Consider the following 23110-nt stretch of genomic DNA (forward strand, 5'->3'; position numbering starts at 1 on the left):
CCCCCCAGACCTGTGCTCACCCCAGGCACCCCAAGGCTGCCCCTGGCAGATGCCCACCCCGACCCTGGCCCCCGCTGCCTGAGGGGGGCCAGGTGGGGAGGATTCCGGTGCGGGCATCCTGGTGAGGGAGTTCCAGCAAGGGGGTCCCAGTACGGGGATCCTGGCGAGGGGGATCCTGGTGAGGGGGTCCCAGTGAGGGGGTCCAGGTGAGGGGATTCCAGTGAGGGGGTCCCGGCGAGGGGGTCCAGGTGAGGGGATACCAGTAAGGGAATTCCAGTGAGGGGGTCCCAGTGAGGGGGTCCCAGTGAGGGGGTCCAGGTGAGGGGGTCCCGGCAAGGGGGTCCCAGTGAGGGGGTCCAGGTGAGAGGATACCGGTAAGGGGATTCCAGTGAGGGGGTCCCGGCGAGGGGGTCCCAGTGAGGGGGTCCAGGTGAGGGGATACCAGTAAGGGGATTCCAGTGAGGGGGTCCCGGCAAGGGGGTCCCGGCTAGGGGGTCCCAGTGAGGAGATGCTGCTGAGAGGATCCCAGCAAGGGGGCTCGCAGCAAGAGGGTCCCAGTAAGGGGATACCGGCGAGGGGGATCCCAGTGGGGGGATCCCAGTGAAGGGATCCCGGTGAGGGGGATCCCCCGGCCCAGCCCCGCTCCCGGGGGACGCGGCTCTGCCTTCCCGGAACGTCCCGGGGGGGCCGTGGCCCACCCCGCCGCCGGGGCTGCCCCGCTCCGCCCCGCCCGCCCCTCCCGCCCGTTAAAAGGCGGCGGCGGCAGCGGCAGAGCCGGTGGGGACCCGCTGTCGCCTCCCGCTGTCGCGGTGTCGCCGTGTCGCGGTGCCCGGGCCATGCACCGCGCGCTCCTGGCGCTCCTGGTCGCCGCTGTCGCCGCCGCCGGGGCCTCCCCCGGCCCCGCGTGTCCCGTAACGGCACCGGGAGAAGCCGGGACGCGGTCCCGCGTGGGGCTGGCCCCGAGGAGAGCCAAGGTACTGCCGGCAAGACACGTCAGACGGGGATGGGCTGGGACGGGAATGGGATGGGATTGGCATAGGCTAGGACGGACAGAGGTGGGCTGGGACACACCGGACTGGGACGGACCGGGGCCGGCATGGACCGGGACCGGGATGGGCTGGGACGCACCGGACTGGGATGGACCGGGACCGGGATGGACTGGGATGGACCGGGACCAGGATGGACTGGGATGGAACGGGACCGGGATGGACTGGGATGGAACGGGACCGGGATGCACCGGGGCCAGATGGGCTGGGACACACCAGACTGGGATGGACGGGGACTGGGATGCACCGGGACCGGGATGGACTGGGACCAGGATGGACTGGGATGCACTGGGACCGGGATGGACCGGGACCAGGATGGACTGGGTTGGAACGGGACCGGGATGCACCGGGGCCGGATGGGCTGGGACGCACTGGACCGGGATGGACGGGGACTGGGATGGACCGGGACCGGGATGGACTGGGATCAGGATGGACTGGGATGGACCGGGACCAGGATGGACTGGGATGGACCGGGACCGGGATGGACTGGGATGGAACGGGACTGGGATGCACCGGGGCCAGATGGGCTGGGACGCACCGGACTGGGATGGAACGGGACACACTGGACCAGGATGGACTGGGGCTGGCATGGACCGGGACTGGGCTGGGCTGGGCCAGGACCGGGCTTTCCCTCCCCCTCCCGGGGCACCGCAGGGCCCCACCGCAGGCGATGGGGCCCATGAGCAGCCGGGACCCAGCAGGGTCGGGGTGGCACCGGGGGCGAGGGGAGCGCTGGTGTGGGGCCCAGAGACATCAGGGTGCACTGGGCTGGCACGAGCATGGTGCTGGGGGGCACTAGCAGGGATGTACATGTTGATGGGGGACACCAGCTTGGGGTGGCTGGTGCTGGGGGGCACCAGCCGGTGCTGGTCCCCTGCCCCAGTGCCCTGCTTCCCGGCAGCGCTTCACCTCGGTGCCGCGGTACGTGGAGATGCTGGTGGTGGCGGACGAGTCGATGGCCCAGTTCCACGGCGCGGGTCTCCGGCACTACCTGCTGACGGTGCTGGCAGCAGCCGCCCGGTCCTTCCGGCACGGGAGCCTGGGCAACGCGGTGGAGCTGCGGGTGACGCGGCTGGTGGTGCTGGGCCAGGGCACCCCTGGGCCCCCCACCACCTCCAATGCCGCCCAGATGCTCCGCAACTTCTGCCAGTGGCAGAAGGAGCTCAACGTCCCTGATGAGGACAGTCCCCTCCATTTCGACACTGCCATCCTCTTCACCCGGCAGGTGGGTTGGGGGCGACCGCTGGGGGAGGCCCAAGGGGGTGCTGGGGGTGTTTCAGGGCTGTTTTGGGTCCCCACAGGGTGGTTAGGAGCTGGCAGGGCCCCTGGGTGCCCTCCAAGGTGTTTGGCTGCCGGATGAGCCCCTGGGGTGTCTCTGGGGTTTGGAGCTGGCGGAGTCCCTGGGGCCCACCCCAGGGAGTTAGGGTGTTGGCCAGGTTTGGGGGTGCCTCCAAGGCCCCCCCTGACAATCCTGCCTGCCTCCAGGACCTGTGCGGTGCGGCCACCTGCGACACGCTTGGCATGGCTGATGTGGGCACCGTCTGCGACCCGGAGCGGAGCTGCGCCATCGTGGAGGATGACGGGCTGCAGTCGGCGTTCACGGCCGCCCACGAACTGGGTGAGTGGTAGGGGGATAGTGGGGAGCCGGGGAGGCACCCACTGCCACCCGTGGGACCCCCCCCCCCGGCGCTGATGCCACTGTCCCCTGGCACAGGCCACGTCTTCAACATGCTGCACGACAACTCCCAGCCCTGCCGGGAGCTGAACAGCCGCTCTGGAGCCACCCGCCGCGTGATGGCTCCCGTCCTCTCCTCGCTGGAGCCTGGTGAGATGTGGTCCCCATGCAGCACCCGCTTCATCACTGACTTCTTGGACAACGGCCACGGTACGATCTGGCATGGAGGGGGGGGTTGCAGCAGGCGGGATTCTGGTGCAGCCACGTACCGTCCCGGTGCCCTCGGGGACCCCCGGTGCAGCGGTGCCATGTCTCTGCAGGTCACTGCCTCCTGGACAAGCCTCCAGAGTGGCTGCAGTTTCCCTCGGCGCTGCCGGGCAGCGTCTACCCAGTGCTGCGGCAATGCCAGCTCGCCTTTGGGCCCAACTCGCGGCACTGCGGCGACCTGCAGCCGCCCTGCGCTTCGCTGTGGTGCACCGGCCAGGCCGGCGGCCGCTCCGTCTGCCAGACAAAGCACTTCCCGTGGGCCGACGGCACGCCGTGCGCGCCGGGCAGAGCCTGCATGGACGGGCTCTGCGTCAGCGCCGGCCGCATGCAGGAGCTCACCGTGAGTCCTGGCAGGGCAGCGCGGGGGGCAGCAGGGTGGGCACTCGCCCCCCAGCACCCCTTTGACCCCCTCACTTTGTGCTTCCTGGCTGCAGACGCCCGTGGATGGAGGCTGGGGGCCGTGGGGGCCGTGGGGCGGGTGCTCGCGGACCTGTGGCGGCGGTGTCCAGCTCTCCCGCCGCGACTGCACCGCGCCGGCGCCTCGCCACGGCGGCCGGTACTGCGAGGGAAAGCGCACCCGCTTCCAGTCCTGCAACGTGGAGGAGTGTCTGGGGAGCACCCGTGAGTGGGGCTGGACGGGGGGGGGGGGGGTAGCACCGGTCCCCGCCATGGGTGTTGGGGGGGCTGGGGACCAGCGCCAGTGCTGACCATACCCCGCCGCCACCGGCAGCCCTCACCTTCCGGGAGGAGCAATGCGCTGCCTACAACCATCGCCCCGACCTCGCCAAGGGGCTGCCAGCCCCCCTGGACTGGGTGCCACGCTACAGCGGCGTCCCCGAGCGGGACCAGTGCAAGCTGACCTGCCAGTCCCAAACCCTGGGCTACTACCACGTGCTGCAGCCGAGGGTGAGCGTCCCCGCACCCGCTGGGCACCCCGGGGTGCTGCCAGGCGGGCGCTAACGCCGTGCCATGCCGCAGGTAACCGACGGGACGCCCTGCTCCCCCGAGAGCACGGGGGTGTGCGTGCAGGGCCGCTGCATCCCCGCTGGCTGCGACCGCATCATCGGCTCCAAGAAGAAGTTCGATAAATGCATGGTGTGTGGCGGCAACGGCTCCGGCTGCACCAAGGTGTATGGCTCCTTCACGAAATCCCGGTGAGCACCTCAACGGTGGCGGTGGGATGGGTGGGAGGGGGGGTGGATGCCACCATCCCCCCTTCCAACCCCGCTGCGCCCCGCAGCTACGGCTACAACGACGTGGTGACCATCCCGGCGGGCGCCACGCACCTCCTGGTCCGGCAGACCTCGGCGGCGGGAGGCGAGGACGCGTTCCTGGCGCTGCGGCGGGCGGCCGGCGGCTCCCTGCTCAACGGGGGCTACGTCCTGGTGCCTTCCCCGACCGACGTGGTGCTGGCGGGCGGCGCGACCCTGCGCTACAGCGGGGCCACGGCAGCCACCGAGACACTGGTGGGCCGGGGGCCGCTGCGCGAGGCCCTGGTGCTGCAGGCGCTGGTGGTGGACGAGCGGCGGCCGCCGCGCTTGAAGTACAGCTTCTTCGTGCCCCGGGCGCGGAGTCGCGCACCCACAGCCTGGGAGAAGCAGAAAGCCGAGATCCTGGAGATCCTCAGGAGCCGCCGGCGTGACAAGTAGCGGCACGAACGCAGCCGGGACGCGGCTCTGCCCAGGAGCGGCACCTATTTATTTGGTTATTTATTGCGCGCCGGGAAGAGGGGCACCGTCCATGGGATGGGCCCCGGCGCCAGTAACCGCATCTACCTCAGCCCCGCCATGGGCAGAGCGGGGGGACCCCCTGGGCAGGTCCCAGGGCCCCCCCCGGCGCAGCCACCCTGCTGTAATTTATCGTGGCACCGTTATTTAAAGCTATTTATGGATTCGGCCAGCTCGGCGCGTGGTGATGGGCACAGCGGTGCCAGGCACTGCAGCGTCCCTGGGGCGCAGCTGTGGCTGCATTAACCCCCCCTTGCTGCTCCCGGGATTTGTCCCCAGTGGATTTACCCCCCTCCCCAGGGTGCCACTAGCCCCCCGCCGCTCCCCAAGAACAGGGCACCACGAGCCTTGCCCAAAACGGGGCTTTATTGGGACGTTCCCGGCAGAGTGGGGCCCCTCACCCCAGTCTCCCCCACCCCTCAGCACCTACTCGTGCTTCTGTGGGGCCCGGCCACGCACCCACCTCGCCGGGACACCACAGCACCCAGAGCGCGCGTGGGGCGGGGGGGGGGCACCCAGCCCTGGGGCAAGGCCCCGGGGCTCCGCAGGGATCGAGGCGGGGGGTCGTGGGTGGGCGCTGGGCGGGGCCGGCGCGAGTGGGGCAGGGCAGCAGCGGCAGAGTGGGAAAAGCACCAGGGGCTGCGGGGAGCGGGGGGACACGCGCGGCGGGAACGCGCGTGGCGAGAACACGCGTGGCGGGAAAGCACCGCCTCCCCCCCCCCCCCCCCCGGGTCCTGGCGCCGCTGCCAATCAGGGCGCACCCCCCGCCGTGACGTTTGCCGTCGGGGCGGGGCCAACATGCGGAAGGGTGGGGGCGGCGTGCGCGGTTGCCGCGGCGACCGGCGGGGGAGGGGCTTGTAGCGGACACGCCCCGTCCGCCGTCGCCGGCTCGGGCTCCCCCGGGTCCCGCCGCCCGTCACCCCGGGACCCCGCCCGGCGCCCCGCGGGACCCCCGCCCGCTCCCCTCCACGCACGTGGAACCGCGTCCCCCCTTTGCCGCCCGCGGCCGGGACACGCGGGGCGCGGCCCTGCCTCGCCCTCTCCCGCGCCAGCGCGGCCCCGTCCCCTCCCCCGTCCCCACCCGCGGGAGCCGCCTCGGCGGGACGCGACCGGCTGCCGCCCGGCCCCTTTAACGGCCGCCACGTCAGGGGGGCTCCGCCCTGCGCGTCACCGCGCCCCGCCCCGCTCGCCCTCGCTCTCGCCGTCCGCTCCGAGATGGCGGCGGCGGCCGGGCGGGGCTGAGGCGACGCCGCGGCCCCCGGTCCCCGGCCCCACGGCCCCGCAGCCTCACGGCCCGCAGCCCCGCGGCCCCGCAGCCCCCCGCGATGCGGCCCGGCCCCCGCCCGCGCTGATCCGCGCTGCCGGCGCCCCCCGCCATGCTGCGGCGGCTGCTGGAGCGGCCCTGCACGCTGGCGCTGCTGGTGGGCTGCCAGTTCGCCTTCGTCGCCTACTTCTCCCTGGGGGGGTTCCGCAACCTCACCTCCCTCTTCGGCCGCGCCGCCGGGCCCGTCTTCGACTACTCCCGCACCCACGACGTCTACGCCAACCTGAGCCGCCTCCTGCCCCGCCGGGCCCGCCCCGACCCCGCGCAGCCGCTGCCCTTCTGCCCCGAGCGCTCGCCCTTCCTCGGTGAGTGCGGGGCCGGCGCCCCCGCGCCCCCTCCCCGCTCCCGCCCGCGGGGCAGGGACCGGCCCCCCCGGGGGAAGCGGAGCCCGGCCGGGCCGGTGCGGGGCAGCCGCGGGGACCCCCGCCGCCCCACGGCAGCCCCCTTTGCTCCCGTCCCCCTGCAGTCGGCCCGCTGACGGTGAGCTTCAGCCGGGCGCCCGCGCTGGAGCAGATCCGGGCGAAGAACCCGGCGGTGCGGGAGGGCGGCCGGTACCAACCCCCCGCCTGCGAGGCCCGGTCCCGCACCGCCGTCATCATCCCCCACCGCAACCGCGAGACCCACCTGGGCCACCTCCTCTACTACCTGCACCCCTTCCTGCAGCGCCAGCAGCTCCAGTACGGCATCTACGTCGTGCACCAGGTGAGTCGGTGGGCGCCGGGGGCTCGGCCGGGCCCCTGCCGAGGGCCGCTGCTGCCAGCCCCCCTCTCCCCCCAGGCGGGCAACTCCACCTTCAACCGGGCCAAGCTGCTGAACGTGGGGGTGAAGGAGGCGCTGAAGGACGAGGAGTGGGACTGCCTCTTCCTCCACGACGTTGACCTCATCCCCGAGAACGACCACAACCTCTACACTTGCGACCCCTGGAACCCCAAACACGTCTCCATTGCCATGAACAAATTCGGATACAGGTGCGTGACCACGGTGGGCTGGGGGTGGGCGGTTGGGCCAGGAGCGAGGGGACCGGCCCTGGCTCAGCATCTGCCCCCCCTCTTACAGCCTGCCGTACCCCCAGTACTTTGGGGGGGTCTCAGCTCTCACCCCTGACCAGTACATGAAGATAAACGGTTTTCCCAACGAGTACTGGGGCTGGGGTGGTGAGGACGACGACATTGCCACCAGGTAAGATGCCACGGAGACCTCCCGGCCTCACCATCCCCCGTGTTCGTGTCCCACCGGGAGACACTGGCCGGGCCCTGGGACAGCGTCACCACGCAGGACGAGCGTGTGGGGGCCACTGCTGCCGCACGGGGGGTGGGGTGGGGTGGGGGGACACGCAGGTGGCACCCTCGGGTGACACGGTGGCATCTCTGCAGGGTGCGCCTGGCCGGCATGAAGATCGCCCGCCCGCCCGTCTCCATCGGCCACTACAAGATGGTGAAGCACAAGAGCGACAAAGGCAACGAGGAGAACCCCCACAGGTTGGGGGGGCTGGCAGGGGGCTTGGCAGTGATTGGGGGGGGGGGGGCCCGGGCCTTGGCAGTCACGCTCCCCCTTCCTGGTCCCTTCCAGGTTCGACCTGCTGATCCGCACCCAGCGGATGTGGACGCAGGACGGGATGAACTCCCTCACCTACACGCTGCTGGCCAAACACCTCCACCCGCTCTACACCAACCTGACGGTGGACATCGGAACGGACCCCCGTGCCGGCCGGGGCCGCGGGGGGCCGGTGCCGGGCCACGAGGGCCAGAGGTACCGCAGCAGCACTAGCCTTTTCCGGGAGGAGATGCTGCGCAAGCTGCCCCGGGATGCCACGGGCTGGCGGGACCAGGGCCTGTCCCTGTCCCCGTGGTTGCCCACAGCCCCCGCACAGCAACCGCTGGTGCGTAACGGCACCCAGGGCAGCGCTGGCTCCCCGCCAGCACTGGGGAGCACCCAGCGCAGCCCCGAGGCTGCCGGGGAGGGTGATGCCCACCCAGGGAGCAGCACTGCTGTGGCTGTGGCAGGAGAAGAGGGGACCCTGCCCACCCGTGGGGCCAACCAGAGCCTGCCCCAAGGCACCCGCTAGCCCTTGGCCACCGCCGACCCCACACAGACTCCGCTCGCTGCGACCTGGTGCTGGGAAGGGGCCCCCGTCGTGCGCGGGGCGGGGAAGCCGCAGCTGGGCTTGTCGCACTGTGGCCTTGCTGGAGAGACTGGGGGGAACCGCCCGGGGAGCTGCTGGCTGTGGGGCCTGTGCCTGGTACTGGGGGGCGCCCCTGGGGAAGGGGCGCAGGGAGAGCTGGGTTTGGGGTGAGCCGGGGCCCTGGGGGCTCGCCTGACTGTCTCCCTGCAGGTTGTGGGTGCCTGCAGATGGTCACAGGCTGCGCTGCCAGCGCACGGTTATTTATTCTATTTATGAGCTGCTCCCTGGGCCTTTGTAAGGGTTTTTCAATAAAAAAAAAAACAAACAAACAAACAAACAAACAACCCACTTTGTCCTACAGCTCTGTGGCTGCTGGATTGCTGGGGGGGGGCGGGGGACGCTGGGGCTCAGCACGGCTGCCCCAGGAGCCGCTCGACGGCCGCTTTGGCGCTGGCGATGCAGTCGTTGACGGAGACGCCGGTGTAGGAGGCCCCGACGAGGCTGAGGGGCAGCCGCTGCTCCGCCAGGAAGTGGCTGATGCGCTCTGCGGGGACGGGTGGTGGGTGCCTTCACGGGGGGGGGGTCCTACCCCCCGCCATGCCCTGGCCCCCTCTTACCTGTACGCTGCCAGTGGCCCAGCGTGTACTGGGGGATGCAGGCCTGGGGGGGGGCGGGAGCAGCCGGTGAGCCCCACGGGCCCCCCCAGGCCCCCCACCCCGTGGTGCCATCACCCACCTGGTGCACCCTGACGATGGAGCGGGTTGGGGCCGGCTCCAGGCCCAGCTGCTCCCGCACGGCCGCCCGCGCCCGCTGCAGCAGCGGTGCCGGAGCTGCTGCCGCCGGGTCCCCGAAGCTCTGCTTGAACCAGGCGCCTCCCAGCATCACCTATACGGCACCGGTGGCACTGTGAGGCCCCCCCGCCTCATGTCCCTGTCTTCCCTCACCCCTCCATCCCCCGCCGCTCACCGTCAGCCGCACCGAGGCGGCTCCCGTGCCGTCGTGCTGGGGGAAGGCCACTGAGTCGTAGACGATGCCCAGGAGGGAGGCATCCTCGGAGGAGGGCACCAAGTGCCCAAAGCCCTGGGTGGGAGTAGGATGGGGTGACCCGTGGGCGCTGGGGACACCCTTGGGTACTGGGGGATGCCCGTGGGTACTGGGGGATGCCCGTGGGTGCTGGCCTCACCGTGACGGGCAGCGTGACGCCCTCGTACTGCAGGTTCACCACGGCCACCGACACAGCCGGGATGCGCCGCAGCTCCTGTGCCAGCGGCTCGGCCTCGTCTGGCAGCACCTCCGCCAAGGCTGGGAGGAGAGGGGACATCAAGGGGGGGGCCAATGCCATCCTCCCTGCCCTTCCTCCATCCCCGGGGAACCCAAGGATCCGGGCACCCCCACCGCTACCTGCAGCTGGGAGGGCGCTGACCACATGCTCGGCCGTCACGGCGCCGTCTGCCAGCACGAGCTGGGGGGAAGGAGAGTGGCGGCGGCAGGGGGCACTGGGAAGGGGACCCAGGCGCCCCGGCGCCCCCACCGTCCTCCCGCAGCAGGGCCCTACCTGCCAGCGGCCGTCGGGGCAGCGGCGCAGACGGCGCAGGGGCGCGTGGCAGTGCAGCTCGACGCTGCGCGGGCGCAGAAAGGCCGCCAGTGCCTCGGCCAGGCTCTCCATCCCGCCCCGCAGCGACCACTGGCTCCAGCTCTCGGCCCGTGCCCGCTGGCTCAGCCCCGACTCGGCCCCGTGCTCCTTCCCTGCAGGTGACAGCACCCGCGTCCCATCATGTAGTGGTGGCACCGGGGCGTCCCCGCCCCGCCCCAGCCCTTGCATCCCGGTGCTCACCAGAGCCCAGCGCCAGCCCCAGCAGGACGGATCGCCGGCGCCGCTCGGCCTCGAAGAGCGTGGGGAAGCAGGAGCGGATGCTCAGCGCTCGGCAGTCCCCAGCGAACACCCCCCGGCACAGGCTGTCCACGGCGATGTCAGCCACCTGCGGGGACTCTGCAGGGTAAGGCCAGTCCCCACCCGGCCCCTGCCAGCCCCTGATAAACCCCCGGCTTTATCACCCCACGCAGGCGCCCACCTCACGGCCGAAACGGCGATGAACGAAGGCGTGCACGCTCTCATCGGGCTCTGTCCCGGCCGGTGCCAGCAGGTCCCGCACCCCGCTCCACAGCAGCGCCCGCGAGAAGGGGGGCGTTGGCCACAGCAGGCCCCTGGGGACACCAAGGACTCAGGGGAGGGCAGCCCACGGGTGGCACCAGGCCGGCACCGGGGTGAGCACCTACCCCAGGCCCGAGGGCAGCTTGTGCAGGGCCCCACCCGTGTAGAGGAAGCGGTTCCTGGAGGCCGGGTGGTCCCCAGGGACGGGCAGGACGTCGCCCTCCAGGCCGAGCTCGGAGACCTGTGGGGACACAGGCAGGGCGGGGGGGGGGGGGACACGGGCACAGGACTTGCCCCCGGGCAGCCTCACCTGGACCCCAGCACCCACGCAAGGACCCCCTCCAGACCCCACCGCACTCTGGACCAACCCAGGGACCCAACAAGAGCCCAGCACCCCCCCCCAGGGACCCCTGTCCCCCCAGCACCCAGAGACCCTCTGGTACCCTGCACTCAGACCCTCTGCCCTCCCTGGACCCCTGCACCCCGCAATACCTGCGCCTCCAGGGACCCCCGACACCCTCCCAGGTACACCCCCTGGCCCAAGCACCCTCCCAGGGACCCTCCTGGCCTCCCGCACCCTTCACCAACCCAGGGACCCCCTTCTCCAGACCCCCCCCCCCGGGACCAACAATCCCAGCACGCCACCCGAGAGCCCCCCCCAGACCCCTGCACCCCAAACCAAGCCCCAGAGCCCCCCAGGCGCGCCCTCCAGCTTGCCCTACCATGTGCAGGGTGCTGGTGCCCACCGCCCCCCCGGGGCGGACGCCCCTGGGCCCCTGCTCGAACACGGCCCCATCAGCGGTGCGGGTGCTCTGCAGCCACCCCCCGAGGCGGGCGCCGGCCTCCAGCAGCAGCACCTGGGGACACCGCAGTCACGCCGGGGACCCCGCGAGTGGGGATGCGGGGGACAGCCCGGCCCCGCGGGCACGGGCCGGCCTCACCTTGGGCGGGCGGGGGACGCGGGACAGGTAGTAGCAGGCGGCCAGGCCGCTGATGCCGCCCCCCACGACGGCCACGGTCGACGGCATGGGGGACGTGGGCCGGGCGGGCCAGCGGAACCGCCGGAGCCCCGAGCCCCGAGCCCGCCCGCCGCCCGGGCTGAACAGGCCCCGCCCCTCCGCCGCCACCGAGGGCAACGGGGCGGGGCTAACGACGCGGAGCGCCAATGGTATGGCGCTGTCCTCTGACGGACGGGCTATGGCGGCGCGGCGGGACGGCCCGCCCCCTGCGGCATACGCCCCGCCCACACGCCAGACACCACGCCCCTCCAGCAGTGAGCGCCGCCCATCGGGTCTTGAGACTCCCCCTCCCGTGTGAGGCCCCGCCCCTTCTCCCGCTAGCCACGCCCCTCACGCAAACCCCACCCCTGCGCGCTAAACCCCGCCCCTGAAGCCGACCGGCCCCATCGGTTCCAACCCCCGACATGCCCCGCCCCTTTCCGTATAGCCCCGCCCCCCGCCCTTCACACCTCCAAACTTCGCCTTTTGGGTTGTTTTTTTTTTTAATAAATTTATTCACAAAAGCCCCACCCGGGGCAACGTGGGCTGTGGCCACCCTCCCTCCACCCACGGCCCAGGGCGGGGGGCCGGAGGGCTATGGGGGCCGGGGGGTCCGGGGCGGCTCAGGGCCTCCTGCCCGGGGGCTCCTCGAGCTCGTAGAAGAGGACGTAGCCCTCGCTGGATGGCACCTGGTTCTCGCTGATGGGCGAGACGCTGCGGCAGCACCCTCAGCCCGTGCCCACCCCAGCAGCAGCGGGGGCACGGGCAAGGTGGGGGGTGGGTGCAGGGGGGGGTGGGGTGGGGGGCACCTACCGGGAGTCATTGTAGACACGCCAGCCGGCCGGGTCCCGGCAGAACGCAGTGTAGTGGCCGTAGTGGACGCTGCCCGAGTGGTTGCAGAGGGCGTAGAGGCTGTAGATGGGGCTGCCTGCGGCAGGAGGCCGCGCTCAGCACTGTGTGTGTGTGTGCGCGTGTCCCCTGCCGCCTCGTCCCCCTCCATCCCCGCCGCACCTCACCTGCCTTCTCGCTGGCAAACTCCCGCAGGTTGAGCTGCTGCAGGGGGAAGTCCACGAAGACAGAGCACTTCTTGATGGAGTAGCGGGTGGTGGAGAACCGGTTCAGGTCTGGGCAGGGTCAAGGGAAACGTGGCCCCCAAGGGGCTGCAGGGACACCCCCCTCCCCTTCACCACGAGCACCGGCAGCACCAGGGGTCCCAGGCATCTCCCCTGGCCCCCCACCCTCCGGTCCCAAAAGGATACGGAGCACTAGGATGCGGGGGAAGCGCTGGATGGTCAGCTTCTTTGTGCTCCGTGTCCGCTGCCGGCACTTGTCACAGACCTGCCGGTGGCACGGCGCCGGTGAGAGGGGTCCGGGGCTGCAGAACCCGGGGTGCCAAGACCACCCCAACCCTCTTACCGGGGCATTCTCCGAGTCCAGCTCCTCCTCCTTGGTGAAGAGGCTGAAGCAGTCGTGGAGCGAGACCTTCCCACCAGCAAAGCTTTTCTGCAGGGGGAGAGGGTCAGGTGGGAGACCAGGGGGTGGCTGGGGGGGGAAAAAGGGGGGTGGCCGGGGGGCTCTGCCCCGTCCCTACCTTTGGGATGGGCAGGGAGAGATCACAGAAGACCTCGAAGGTGGTGGAGCGGTAGCCGCACGCCTGGCACTTGAGGCAGCTCTTCAGCTGCCCCACAAAGAGGTCTGGGGGCGAGAGGGGTGTGAGGCTGGGCGGAGAGGGTCACCCAGAGCGGTTTGGGGGTCCAGAGGAAGTCACCCCCACCCAGCAGCGCTCACCCACAATCTTGCTGTCCTCCCTCTCCAGGTATCGCTTCCACATCTGGTTGGCGCGTTCGTCGTCACTGTGGTGAAAGGTGTGGGGGGGTCAGGCTGCGTCCCCATGGCCAGCGCTCGCCCCCCCTGCCCGGGCCAACCAACCCCCCAGAACTCCTCTCCCCGTCACCTCAGTGTCTCTGGGTCCTCCAGCGCGGGGCCCCGCCGGGTGTCCGAGAGGATGCTGGGGGTCCTGCGGCCCTTGCGGTTGATCTCCACGTGCAGCCGGTCCATGAAAAACTTGAGGAACTCCTGTGCGTCCTGCTGGCTGCGGAGAGACGGACCCATCGCACCCACCACTGCCCCCAGACTCCCGGGGAGGCTGCCGGGGGTCTCCCAGGGCAGGGGCAGGGCAAAGCCTCACCTGTATCCAGTGAAGGAGGGGACGTATTTCTGAAAGATGGCCTTGAAGCGCCCAGGGTTGATGGCCTCGGAGGAGTCGGGGTGCCAGAGGGCGGTGATGACATCAGCGAAGGCTGCAGGGATGGGGGACGCGCTGGGTGTCAGCGCTGGCAGGGTCTTACATAAGACCTGAGGGGGGGATTAGCTGCGGGGGGCTCCTGTCCCACCTTCAGTGAGCTCCTGGGGGGCGCGGGGGCCAGGGGGCTGCTCCTGCTGAAAGTCCCGGCGCAGGCAGTAGTCCCGCAGTGGCTTGGTGCTGCTCAGGCACTGCAGCACGGCGTTCATGAAGCACTGACGAGACAGCAGCGGGGGCACGGTGATGCCCTGGGGGGGGGCCACTGGGCCTTGGCATGTCCCCCACCATCCCCTCGCACCCCCCAACCATACCCTGCTGCGGCATGGGGGACCCCTGAGGGGCTGATGTGCCGGCCCCCAAGGGAGGGAACCGCTTCATTACAGCCACTGCAAGGCCAGGGGGACCCCGGGACCCTTGCACACCCCAGGACAGAGACGAGGGGGCTCGGGGGACACAGGGACAGGGGGAAGCAGGCACTTACCGTGTTGCCCAGGTTCCTGAGGCCAACGTGTCCCGAGCCCAGCAGCAGGGTATGATGGGTCTGTGGGGACACAAAGGGACAGGAGTGAGACCTGCCCCCACACAGCAAACCCTTCCAGCAGCCCCTCAGCTTCCTACGGACGGACAGACAGACAGCCAGGCAGCCTCTTGGCTGCGGAAGCTTCACCTCGCTGCTGACGAGCAGCAGCCCCATGACGGCCGTGTGCACCACCGACTCGGCAATGTCGGCGCTGCGGCCCTGCAGCTCCCGCTTGGTGAGCAGCGTGCGGTGCAGCTTGCGCGGCAGCTCCACCAGCGTGGCTCCCAGCAGCCCTGGCATGGCTCTGGCACCGCCTGGGTGCCAGGGTGGGACTGTGGCACCGGTGTTGCTGGGCCCCCTCTGCCTCTCTAAGCCGCAGCTCATTAGCTGATCCGATTTCCACCAGCTATTCTGGGCCTTGCTGGAGGCTCATCTCGGGGGGATTAATTAGCAGGAGAGCCACCTCAGGGACAGCCGGCGCCCAGAGAAGAGAGGCAAACACACCTGCCAGTCCCATGCCATGCCGGTGAGGTGCAGGAGAGCAATGCGGGGAGCAGGGCGGCTTGGCGGGGCTGGGGCAGCTCCGTGCCACCGGTGGGGAATGCGCCATGGTGGCCAAGCCATGTCCCCGTCCCCGTCCCCCACCGGCACAGGCCCAGCCCCGGGATTTCAGGGCACCTAATCCCCACACGTGGCCCAGGGCAAGTGGAGGACACAGCCCGGCCGCTCAGCGGGGAGAAGGCAGGTGCAGAAATGGGCATGGTACCAGCTGGCCCCCAGCACCCCCAGAGTCGAGAGAACGCAACCCTTTCGCATCTGGGGTCCCCCAGGAGGAACGGAGCAGGGAGAGGTGAGACCAGCACCACTGTCCCACCCCGGCAGCGTCACCGACCCGGACAGCAAAGCTGCTGCCTCACGACCAGGGGCAACACAGGGGCCAGGACATGTCCTGTCAGCAGGACAAGTCCTGAGGTTCTTACAGCTGCCGTCTTCTCCTCGGTCCTGCCGGGTGTCGGGGCTCTGCCCACGGCAGGGCTGCCGGGCGCCGGAATGCTGGGGCTGTGGGCGTACAGGGGGTCGGGGGCAGTACGAGTCCTGGGGCAGCCCTCGGGCCGGACGGAGAGCAGCGGGGCTGCGGGCTTCCCATCCAGCCCTGGGGAGACGTTGACCCTCCGGAGAGAGGAGCTCCTCCTGAGCGCCAGCGAGCCGGCGCTCAGCTGGTGGCCACAGTCCCTCAGCACCAGCCGGCTCAGCACCGCCGCCACGTCCTCGGCACGGCTGCCACCGCCGCCCTGGCTCAGGTCCCCGATGCTGATGGATTTGGAGCGGGCCAGGTTGCTCCGCCGGCGCTCCGCCTCGCGCCCCACCAGCGAGGCCCCGGCAGGCAGGGAGAAGGAGGCGCTGCCCGGCACGGCGCCCGCCTGGGGAGAGCCGGGCACCCGTACCGCGTGATCCGCCTTCACGGGTCCTCGCCGGCACGCCGAGCTGCGGAGAGCCTCCCCCCGTTTTGAGGCCCGACCCCGGTCCAGCTCCAGCTTCTTGCCGCGGTCATCCAGCGGGCCGGGCCGAGGCGGCAGGAGGCGAAGCTTGGGGGCCGGGGAGAGCCCGTTGGCAGCGGAGGCCAGGGCGGCGTGGCGCTCCTGGCTCAGGGCACGGTGCCCGCTCGGCAGCTTGGCGGCCACCTTGGGCTGGGAGGCGACAACGGCGTGGTCCCTGGCCCGGCCGGCGCGATGCTCCGAGGCTTGGGGCATGGTGGGGACGGCCCGGAGGGGCACGGGACCGGGCCGACTGGGATTCCCGGGCGCGCACCCACCTCTGTCGCTGCGCCTCCGCCCGCCAGCACCGCTCACAGCCCCCCGCGGGCAGCGGCCGGCCAGAGGGTCCCGTCAGCGGGGGCCCTGCGACGCAAGGAGAGACGCTGCGGGTCACCGGGGTGCACCCCGCCGACACCGGCCGCCGCGGCGCCGACGGAGGACGGGCTCCCCGAACGGGGGGGCCGCAGAGGCGCGGGGCACCGCCGGGCGCGGCTTCCTCCCACCCGCCTGCCCCGGGGTCGGCCGAGCCGCGGGGACACGCGGCGCGGGGGGTGCGGGCCCTGCGCGGGGGCCGCTGCGGCGCGGCTCGATCCCGCCGGGCTCCGGTCAGGGACGGCGCGTCCGGCGGTGCAGCGGGAGCCCCGACCCGCGGAGCCAAGCGCCGGCCGCAGCGAAGGGCCCGGCCGTACGGATGTGTGTGTTCCCCCCCCCCCCCCCGCCCGGTACCGGGGGGCACCCCGGCCCCCGCCCCCCCCGTACCTCCCGCGGGCCACCATGGCAACAACTCCCGCAGCGCCCGCCGCCATCTTTGTCCCTCCCGCCCCGCCGCCACGCCCCCGCCCGCCTCGCCGCGCCTGCGCCGACGCTGCGCCACGCCCCCTCCGGCGCCGCAGCCCCGCCTCCGCGTCGCCATGGAGACGGAGCGGCGTCCTCCCTTAAAGGAGCCGCCGCACCCGGTCTTCTTAAAGCGACAGCGTCCTCCGATAAAGCGCGCAGGGCGGCCGGACCCCGGGGCGGGGGTTGGGGGTAGAGCAGCGCCCCCCCACCTCCTCCCCCCGGCCGCGGGAACCCCAGAGCAGCAGGCGAGGAAAAGGCCAGGGCTGAAGATTTTATTGGGGAGCAGCAGCGATGCAGCAGGGGGGCGGGGGGAGCGTTGGGGGGGGGGGCGCGGGGGGTGAGGGGCGGGGCACACACACACCCCCCCGCCTCCCTTCGGCCGCTCACTTCTCCTTGTGCTGGATGATGCCTTTGGCAACCAGGTCGGGGATCTCCACGGCCAGCCAGGGGCCCAGCTGCGGGGACAGAGGGTGAGCGGCCCCCCCGGACACCCCCCCCCCACCCTCACCCCCCCTGACACCCCCAGACTCACCCCCAGCGCCATCAGGTGGGCCAAGCCAAATTTGGGGACGTTCCTGGCCCAGAGGGGCTTGAAGTGGTCGCTGAGGCAGATCTTGCCCCCCCTGGGAGGAGGAGGGAGCCGTCAGCCGCCCCGGGGCCCCCCCACAACGCCCCGGGGCCCCCCCACAACGCCCCGGGGCCCCGCCCACGCCCCCTGGGACCCCCCACCCCCTCACCCCACCTGTACATCTTGGCCGTCTTCCCGTCCAGCTCGGGGATGGCGATCTCGGGGGCGGTGGAGGGGTAGGTCACTGGAATCTGGGGGTGGGGGGACACACACACACGGGGGGGTCAGCGGAACCACGGGCCCCACCAGCCCGGCACCCCCTCCCCACACACACTTACGTCAAACTCGATGGCGAACTCGTACTTGAGCAGCTCGTGGATGTACCAGCACTTCCCAAACCACCTGCAACACGCGGGGGTGTCCCCCTCAATCCCGGCCCCCCCATCCCGGGCAGCGGAGCGGCCCCGAGGCGAGGGGAAGCCCGGTCCGGTGCGCCCCCCCCCCCCCGCCCCGGTCACCCACCGGGTGCCCTCGGCGTTGGACTCCAGGCGGAACCAGTCGTTGTCGGCGCGTTTGTTGTTCTCCACGTACTGGGGGGGGGGGGGAGCGGGGTGAGCGGGGGGGGAACCGGAAGGGGATCGGGAAGGGGGAACCGGGGCGGCGGCCCCGGCGCACCTGGATGAGGGCGCGGTACTCCTCCTTCAGCCGCGGCGCCCAGCCCTCCCGGTCCCGCGGCCCCGCCGCCGCCCGCAGCAGCGGCAGCTCCGCCACCGCCCGCCGCGCCGCCTCCTCCGCCATCGCCCCGCCGCCGGAACCCCATCTTGCCTGGGGGCGGAACTGACGCTTGCGGAAGCGCCTGTCCCCCGCGCCGCCATCTTGCTTAGGGGCGTGACGCGGGGGCGGGGCACAGCGGGCGGGGCAAGGGGGGGGGGGGGATGCCGCCATCTTTACTAGGGGCACGGGCAGGGCGCGACACCGCCCCGGCGCCTCCATCTTTAGCGCTGGCAGAGCTGAGTTTGTCGGGTCTCAGTCGCGCCCACGCCTCGCCCACGCCCCCCCCCCCCCCCCCCGACAGCAGGGACACGGCAGCAGCTCCACGGCTTTTATTGTCACGGGGGGGCGGGGGTGCAAGGGCCGCCGTGGCGGGGCTCAGGGCTGCCTCTCGCCCTTGCCCAGCTCCAGCACGGAGGAGAAGAGGCTGTCGATGTTGTTCCGCAGCTCCTGGGCCAGCGGCGCCAGCTGCTTGTTGGCCCGGTCCAAGTAAGCCCTGGGGAGAGATGGCCAGTGAAGGGGGGTGAGAGGTGGCCGAGGGGCACCCCCCCGCATCCCGGCCCCCCCCCGTACTCAGCCTGGCTGCGCAGCTTCTCCGCCTGCAGCTTCTGGGGCAGCTGCTCGGTCATGAAGACAGAGAAGAACGGGAAATAACGGGTGAAGAAGCCATCGACGTCCACGGGAGCGGCCTCCTCGGGGGGGGCAGCCTCCTCGGGGGGGGCAGCCTCCTCGGGGGGGGCTTCGCGCCTGACCAGGGCGGCCTGGAGGCAGCAGGCGCAGAGCAGCAGCAGGGCAGCGGCCAGCAGCTTCATCTTGGGGGGGACGGGGGGTCTGCGGGGGCCGGGTCAGCGCCCCACGGCTCAGCGGGGTCCCTCCCAGCCCCTCCTGCCCCCTGGCACCCCCCCTGCCCTGCCCCATCCCACCCCATGGAACCTTGGTCCCTCCCATCCCTGCCCCACAGCCCTGCCCCATCCCTGCCCCACAGCCCTGCCATCCTGCTCCCACTCCATCGCTGCCCCACAGCCCCATCCCACCTCAACCCCACAGCCCCATCCCACCCCATCCCAGCCCCACAGCCCCATCCCACCCCAACCCCACAGCCCCATCCCACCCCATCCCAGCCCCACAGCCCCATCCTGCCCAGGCGCTAGGTGCTGGCTGCTGCTCACCTGGGCAGGACTCTGGGGGTGCAGGGCTATGGGTGGCCCCTCGGGGGCTGCTTATATCCCCCCTGCCAGCTCCCGCCCCGGGGCCAGGGGGGCCGCGCCAGCCCCTACCACAGCCTGGGTAAACATGGCGGGGGTAAGGGTCGCTGCGGGGAACGGCCCCTCCTTGTCCATGTCGAGGGTGGCCCCACATCCTGGGTCCTGTCCCTGCGTCCCCAACGCCCCATGACCCCAGGCGGGACGTGGGTGGTGGGTGACAACAGCCCAGGGATTTGGGCTGCCAAACCGGGGGTCTTGGCTAGTGGCCCCATGGCATGCAGTGGCCCTGCGGCATAGTGAGGCCCCCAGAGCAGACCTCCAGCCTCAGGGGACCCTCCCACACCCCCGCTCCAGCACCCACCAGCCCCACGAGTCCCGGTGGTTGCCCCAACCCAGGGTCTCGGCTCGGGGGGGGGCAGCCCGGGGGGCTGCACACCCCGTCCTGCCCCAGCACCCGTGGGGCAAAGGCCGTCGCCCGCCTTATCGCTGACCCTCGGCCGCCAACGTGACAGCGTGACTCAGCGCCGGGCGGGCAGGGGCTGTCCCCGTGGGGTCCTGGAGGGGACACCCATCGGGGGGGGCACCCTGGGGACACCCCGCCACGGGGACAGGCCGGGGTCCAGCTCGGGCGCTATTTGGGGACACGAGGCCAAAGGGCACCTGGGCAGCAGTGGGGACAAAAAACACTTTGTCCTTTGGGTAACCAGTGGGGACACTGGGGCCCCTTCCCCGCCGAGCCACTGGCCGCACCAGTCCTTTCCAGGAAAGCTGCTGGTGACGGCAGCAGGGACAGGGGACAGGGCGGGGGTGTCGGAAAAGTGGGGAAGGTCCAGGGACACGGGGCAGGGGGCAAGGAGGGGGGTGTGGAGCGAGGGGGGGGCACGGGGCAGGGAAGATGGGATGTGGAGGGGACACGGGGAGGGGACGTGGTGGGGACACGGGGCGGGGGGTGTGGAGGGGACACGAGGGGGGAATTGGGACACAGCCGGGAGGGTCCAGGGTCGCGGGGAAGGGACACGGGGGGACGTGGGGCACGAGGGAGGAGAGGGGCTGGGGGGGGGGGGGGGGGGGCGGAATGCGGCAGCCCCGGAACGGCGCCGGGGGCGGGGCCTCACGGCACGGCCGCGGCCCCGCCCCCGTCGGGCTCAGCCAATGGGCGGCGAGCGCCTGCCCGCACCCGCGATGGCGGCGGCGGCTTCGAGCGGGCCGCGACCTCGCGAAGCCCCTTCCGGTTCGCGGCGCCCGCGCCCGCGATGGCGGCGGCCGGGGGGGTCGCGGCCGGGGGGGGCGGGCGGCCGTAGGGCCGGGCCGGGCCATGGGCAACGCGCTGGGCCCCGCCGCCCCCCGGGCCCCGCGCCGGGGGCAGCCGCTGGGCAGCCCCGGCAGCTTCGACGAGCTGCATCGGCAGTGCAAAGGTGGGCCCGGGGGCGGGGGGGGTGGCGAAGGGGGGGGCCTGTGGGTGGCCCCGGGAGGAGAGGTGGGGGGCGGCAGCCGTGGCCCCGCTCAGTCCCCGTTCTCCCCCAGAGGTTTTCCCGCAGCAGATGGAGGGCGTGAAGCTGATCGTCACCAAGACCCTGAGCAGCCACTTCCAGGTCAGGGGGGCAAACAGGGACCCGCCGGGGGGGGGGGGGGGGGGTTGCACTGCGGGGGGGGGGTCGCTGCCACCCCCGGTCCGCCCCCCTGCCCCCCGCCGACGCGCTGTGTGTGTGTGTGTGTGTGTGTGTGTGTGTGTGTCCCCCAGGTGACGCACACGGTTCACATGAGCACTCTTGGCCCCTCCAGCTACCACTTCAACGCCACCTTCGTGGGGGACCGGCAGCTCGGCCCCACCGAGGTGAGACCCCCGTGCCCTGGGGTGGTGGGTGACCCTCAGGGTGGCCCTGGGGTGGTGGGTGACCCTCAGGGTGGCCCTGGGGTGGTGGGTGACCCTCAGGGTGGCCCTGGGGTGGGGGTGGCCCTGGGGTGGGGGTGACCCTCAGGGTGGCCCTGGGGTGGTGGGTGACCCTCAGGGTGGCCCTGGGGTGGTGGGTGACCCTCAGGGTGGCCCTGGGGTGGGGGTGGCCCTGGGGTGGGGGTGACCCTCAGGGTGGCCCTGGGGTGGTGGGTGACCCTCAGGGTGGCCCTGGGGTGGTGGGTGGCCTCAGGGTGGCCCTGGTGTGGTGGGTGACCCTCAGGGTGGCCCTGGGGTGGTGGGTGACCCTCAGGGTGGCCCTGGGGTGGTGGGTGACCCTCAGGGTGGCCCTGGGGTGGGGGTGACCCTCAGGGTGGCCCTGGGGTGGTGGGTGACCCTCAGGGTGGCCCTGGGGTGGTGGGTGACCCTCAGGGTGGCCCTGGGGTGGTGGGTGACCCTCAGGGTGGCTCTGGGACAGCCCTGAGGTGGCCCTGGGGTGGTGGGTGGCCCTGGGGTGGCCACAAGGCTCTGAAACGGCACCAGGGTGGGTGGTGGTTAATTGTGGGGCGAGGGGGTCCCCGCCGGGGTGGCTCAAGCCAGGGACAGGGGGATGGGGGTGTCCCTCTCCCCCCCAGCTGACCCCCCGCCATCCCTAGGCCTTCCCCACACTGGTGGGGGACATGGACAACAGCGGCAGCCTCAATGCCCAGGCGCTGCATCTCGTGGCCGAGCGCATCCGCACCAAAGCTGTCTTCCAGGTGGGGCCGGGTGGGAGTGGGCCTCCCCCCCAGGGCAGGGGGGTGCGGGGTGTCTCCGTCACCCCCAGACCATGGTGGGGGATGGTGGCGGGACCTGCTGCGGTCCCCGTCCCCTTTCAGACACACCAGGCCAAGTTCGTGACATGGCAGTTCGACGGCGAGTACCGGGGGGATGACTGCACCGCCACCCTCACGCTGGGCAACCCCGACCTTCTCGGCGAGTCCGGTGAGCGGGGTGCGTGTCCCCCCCTCTTTCTGCCAGGCCTGGGGGGGCCACGCGCTGAGAGCCATGCTGTCCCCGCAGTGATCCTGGTGGCCCATTTCCTCCAGAGCGTCACCTCCCGCCTGGTACTGGGCGGGGAAATGGTTTACCACCGGCGGCCGGGGGAGGAAGGAGCCATCCTCACGCTGGCGGGCAAATACACGGGTACGCGGGCGTCCCACGCTTGAGGGGGCCCCGGGCGCAGCCCTGGGGGTCCCCCGCCCTGTGCTGGCCCCGAGGAGGTGCCCTGGCTCCCCTCGCCCTCCACTTTTCTTCTCTCTTCCAGCTCTGAAGTGGGTGGCGACGCTGAACGTGGGGTACGGCGGCGCCCACGCCAGCTACTACCACCGAGCCAACGAGCAGGCGAGCATCCCCTGCATGTCCCTGTCCCCCCGCCGGTGCCTGTCACCCCCGGGACCTCACGTTTTTCCCCTCCCCAGGTGCAGGTTGGGGTGGAGCTGGAGGCCAACACGCGGCTGCAGGACACCACCTTCGCCTTTGGCTACCAGCTCAACCTGCCACAAGCCAACATGGTCTTCAGAGGTGAGCGAGGAGCCACGCCGGCGCCCGGCAGCCGCAGCACTGGCCGTGGTCTCACCCCGTCCCCCCCCCGACCCCGCAGGGCTCCTGGACAGTAACTGGAGCGTTGGAGGGGTGCTGGAGAAGAAGCTGCCCCCCCTGCCCGTCACCCTGGCTCTGGGCGCCTTCCTCAACCACTGGAAGAACCGTTTCCACTGCGGCTTCAGCGTCATCGTGGGCTGAGGGGCTGTGGGGGTGGGCGGCACATGCCACCGTCCTGCTCAGGGAGCCGCCCCGCCGCACCGCGCCGTGCCGTGCCGTGGGGTCACCGGCTGGGCCCCGTTCTTGTGCCGTGGTGCTGGGGGAGCCCGTGGAGAGAGGAGCTGGTCCCTGGAGGCCAGGGGACACTGTGTGACAGTCTGTGGTGCCTGTTTGCGCCTTTGGGCTGAGGAGTGGCTGCTGCCCGGGGCTGGGGGCCTCCATCGGCCCCGCGCCGCGCTTCCCTCTGCTCCCACCCCTGCTCTGCCTCAGTTTCCCTCCAGCGGCGCAGTGGGTGGCTCTGGGCGCACGCACCTGCGGAGCCTGAAAAAATAAAGGAGCTTTACTCTGCCCTGTAAAGTGTGCTGGTAGC

At 71.7% G+C, this 23110-nt stretch overlaps 7 protein-coding genes across 13 annotated transcripts; 3 read left to right on the forward strand and 4 right to left on the reverse strand.

Moving 5' to 3' along the window:
• The first annotated feature begins 490 nt into the window (after window positions 1-490).
• Window positions 491-4887, forward strand: LOC122152498 (A disintegrin and metalloproteinase with thrombospondin motifs 4-like). The gene is made up of 9 exons (XM_042784781.1): window positions 491-974; window positions 1948-2271; window positions 2532-2664; window positions 2761-2931; window positions 3042-3328; window positions 3423-3609; window positions 3719-3894; window positions 3967-4142; window positions 4229-4887. The coding sequence occupies exons 1-9, from the start codon at window positions 837-839 to the stop codon at window positions 4635-4637; spliced, it is 2001 nt and encodes a 666-aa protein (XP_042640715.1). The 5' UTR covers window positions 491-836; the 3' UTR covers window positions 4638-4887.
• Window positions 4888-6020: 1133 nt separating this feature from the next.
• On the forward strand, window positions 6021-8509 carry LOC116962455 (beta-1,4-galactosyltransferase 3). Of its 2 annotated transcripts, XM_042784794.1 has the most exons (6): window positions 6021-6344; window positions 6506-6741; window positions 6817-7007; window positions 7096-7218; window positions 7413-7517; window positions 7609-8509. In XM_042784794.1, the coding sequence occupies exons 1-6, from the start codon at window positions 6092-6094 to the stop codon at window positions 8102-8104; spliced, it is 1404 nt and encodes a 467-aa protein (XP_042640728.1). In that variant the 5' UTR covers window positions 6021-6091; the 3' UTR covers window positions 8105-8509. The 2 variants fall into 2 exon arrangements, with proteins under 2 accessions (XP_042640728.1, XP_042640727.1); XM_042784793.1 differs by having other exon boundaries at window positions 6506-7007.
• Window positions 8406-11447, reverse strand: LOC122152502 (protoporphyrinogen oxidase-like). Of its 2 annotated transcripts, none has more exons than XM_042784797.1 (12): window positions 11255-11447; window positions 11036-11170; window positions 10439-10554; window positions 10234-10366; window positions 9996-10149; window positions 9717-9907; window positions 9563-9623; window positions 9345-9463; window positions 9128-9241; window positions 8897-9046; window positions 8779-8821; window positions 8406-8705 (listed from the first exon to the last, which is right to left on the reverse strand). In XM_042784797.1, exons 1-12 carry the CDS (start codon window positions 11339-11341, stop codon window positions 8569-8571), a joined length of 1440 nt encoding a protein of 479 aa, XP_042640731.1. In that variant the 5' UTR covers window positions 11342-11447; the 3' UTR covers window positions 8406-8568. The 2 variants fall into 2 exon arrangements, with proteins under 2 accessions (XP_042640731.1, XP_042640732.1); XM_042784798.1 differs by having other exon boundaries at window positions 9996-10140; window positions 11255-11446.
• A 348-nt stretch (window positions 11448-11795) lies between these two features.
• On the reverse strand, window positions 11796-16634 carry LOC116962456 (ubiquitin carboxyl-terminal hydrolase 21-like). Of its 3 annotated transcripts, none has more exons than XM_042784785.1 (13): window positions 16428-16634; window positions 15114-16031; window positions 14095-14154; window positions 13705-13828; window positions 13500-13611; window positions 13266-13403; window positions 13100-13164; window positions 12903-13006; window positions 12728-12814; window positions 12571-12649; window positions 12328-12435; window positions 12125-12235; window positions 11796-12025 (listed from the first exon to the last, which is right to left on the reverse strand). In XM_042784785.1, the coding sequence occupies exons 2-13, from the start codon at window positions 15882-15884 to the stop codon at window positions 11907-11909; spliced, it is 1878 nt and encodes a 625-aa protein (XP_042640719.1). In that variant the 5' UTR covers window positions 15885-16031; window positions 16428-16634; the 3' UTR covers window positions 11796-11906. The 3 variants fall into 3 exon arrangements, with proteins under 3 accessions (XP_042640719.1, XP_042640720.1, XP_042640721.1); XM_042784787.1 differs by having other exon boundaries at window positions 11808-12025; window positions 12125-12239; window positions 16428-16629; XM_042784786.1 differs by lacking the exon at window positions 16428-16634 and having other exon boundaries at window positions 15114-16366.
• Window positions 16635-16761: 127 nt separating this feature from the next.
• Window positions 16762-18108, reverse strand: LOC122152508 (ubiquitin-fold modifier-conjugating enzyme 1-like). The gene is made up of 6 exons (XM_042784825.1): window positions 17749-18108; window positions 17596-17663; window positions 17412-17475; window positions 17248-17324; window positions 17038-17128; window positions 16762-16960 (listed from the first exon to the last, which is right to left on the reverse strand). Exons 1-6 carry the CDS (start codon window positions 18064-18066, stop codon window positions 16889-16891), a joined length of 690 nt encoding a protein of 229 aa, XP_042640759.1. The 5' UTR covers window positions 18067-18108; the 3' UTR covers window positions 16762-16888.
• Window positions 18109-18161: 53 nt separating this feature from the next.
• LOC122152513 (apolipoprotein A-II-like) lies at window positions 18162-18793 on the reverse strand. The gene is made up of 2 exons (XM_042784835.1): window positions 18418-18793; window positions 18162-18340 (listed from the first exon to the last, which is right to left on the reverse strand). The coding sequence occupies exons 1-2, from the start codon at window positions 18654-18656 to the stop codon at window positions 18223-18225; spliced, it is 357 nt and encodes a 118-aa protein (XP_042640769.1). The 5' UTR covers window positions 18657-18793; the 3' UTR covers window positions 18162-18222.
• A 1326-nt stretch (window positions 18794-20119) lies between these two features.
• LOC116959776 (mitochondrial import receptor subunit TOM40B-like) lies at window positions 20120-23097 on the forward strand. Of its 3 annotated transcripts, none has more exons than XM_042784805.1 (9): window positions 20120-20464; window positions 20574-20641; window positions 20791-20883; window positions 21597-21698; window positions 21819-21933; window positions 22003-22125; window positions 22247-22323; window positions 22401-22503; window positions 22583-23097. In XM_042784805.1, exons 1-9 carry the CDS (start codon window positions 20125-20127, stop codon window positions 22720-22722), a joined length of 1161 nt encoding a protein of 386 aa, XP_042640739.1. In that variant the 5' UTR covers window positions 20120-20124; the 3' UTR covers window positions 22723-23097. The 3 variants fall into 3 exon arrangements, with proteins under 3 accessions (XP_042640739.1, XP_042640740.1, XP_042640741.1); XM_042784806.1 differs by having other exon boundaries at window positions 22407-22503; XM_042784807.1 differs by having other exon boundaries at window positions 21819-21924.
• Window positions 23098-23110: the final 13 nt, after the last annotated feature.

Source organism: Tyto alba, unplaced genomic scaffold (genome assembly GCF_018691265.1).
Source record: "Tyto alba isolate M040663 unplaced genomic scaffold, T.alba_DEE_v4.0 Super-Scaffold_8, whole genome shotgun sequence".
Classification (NCBI taxonomy): Eukaryota; Metazoa; Chordata; class Aves; order Strigiformes; family Tytonidae; genus Tyto; species Tyto alba.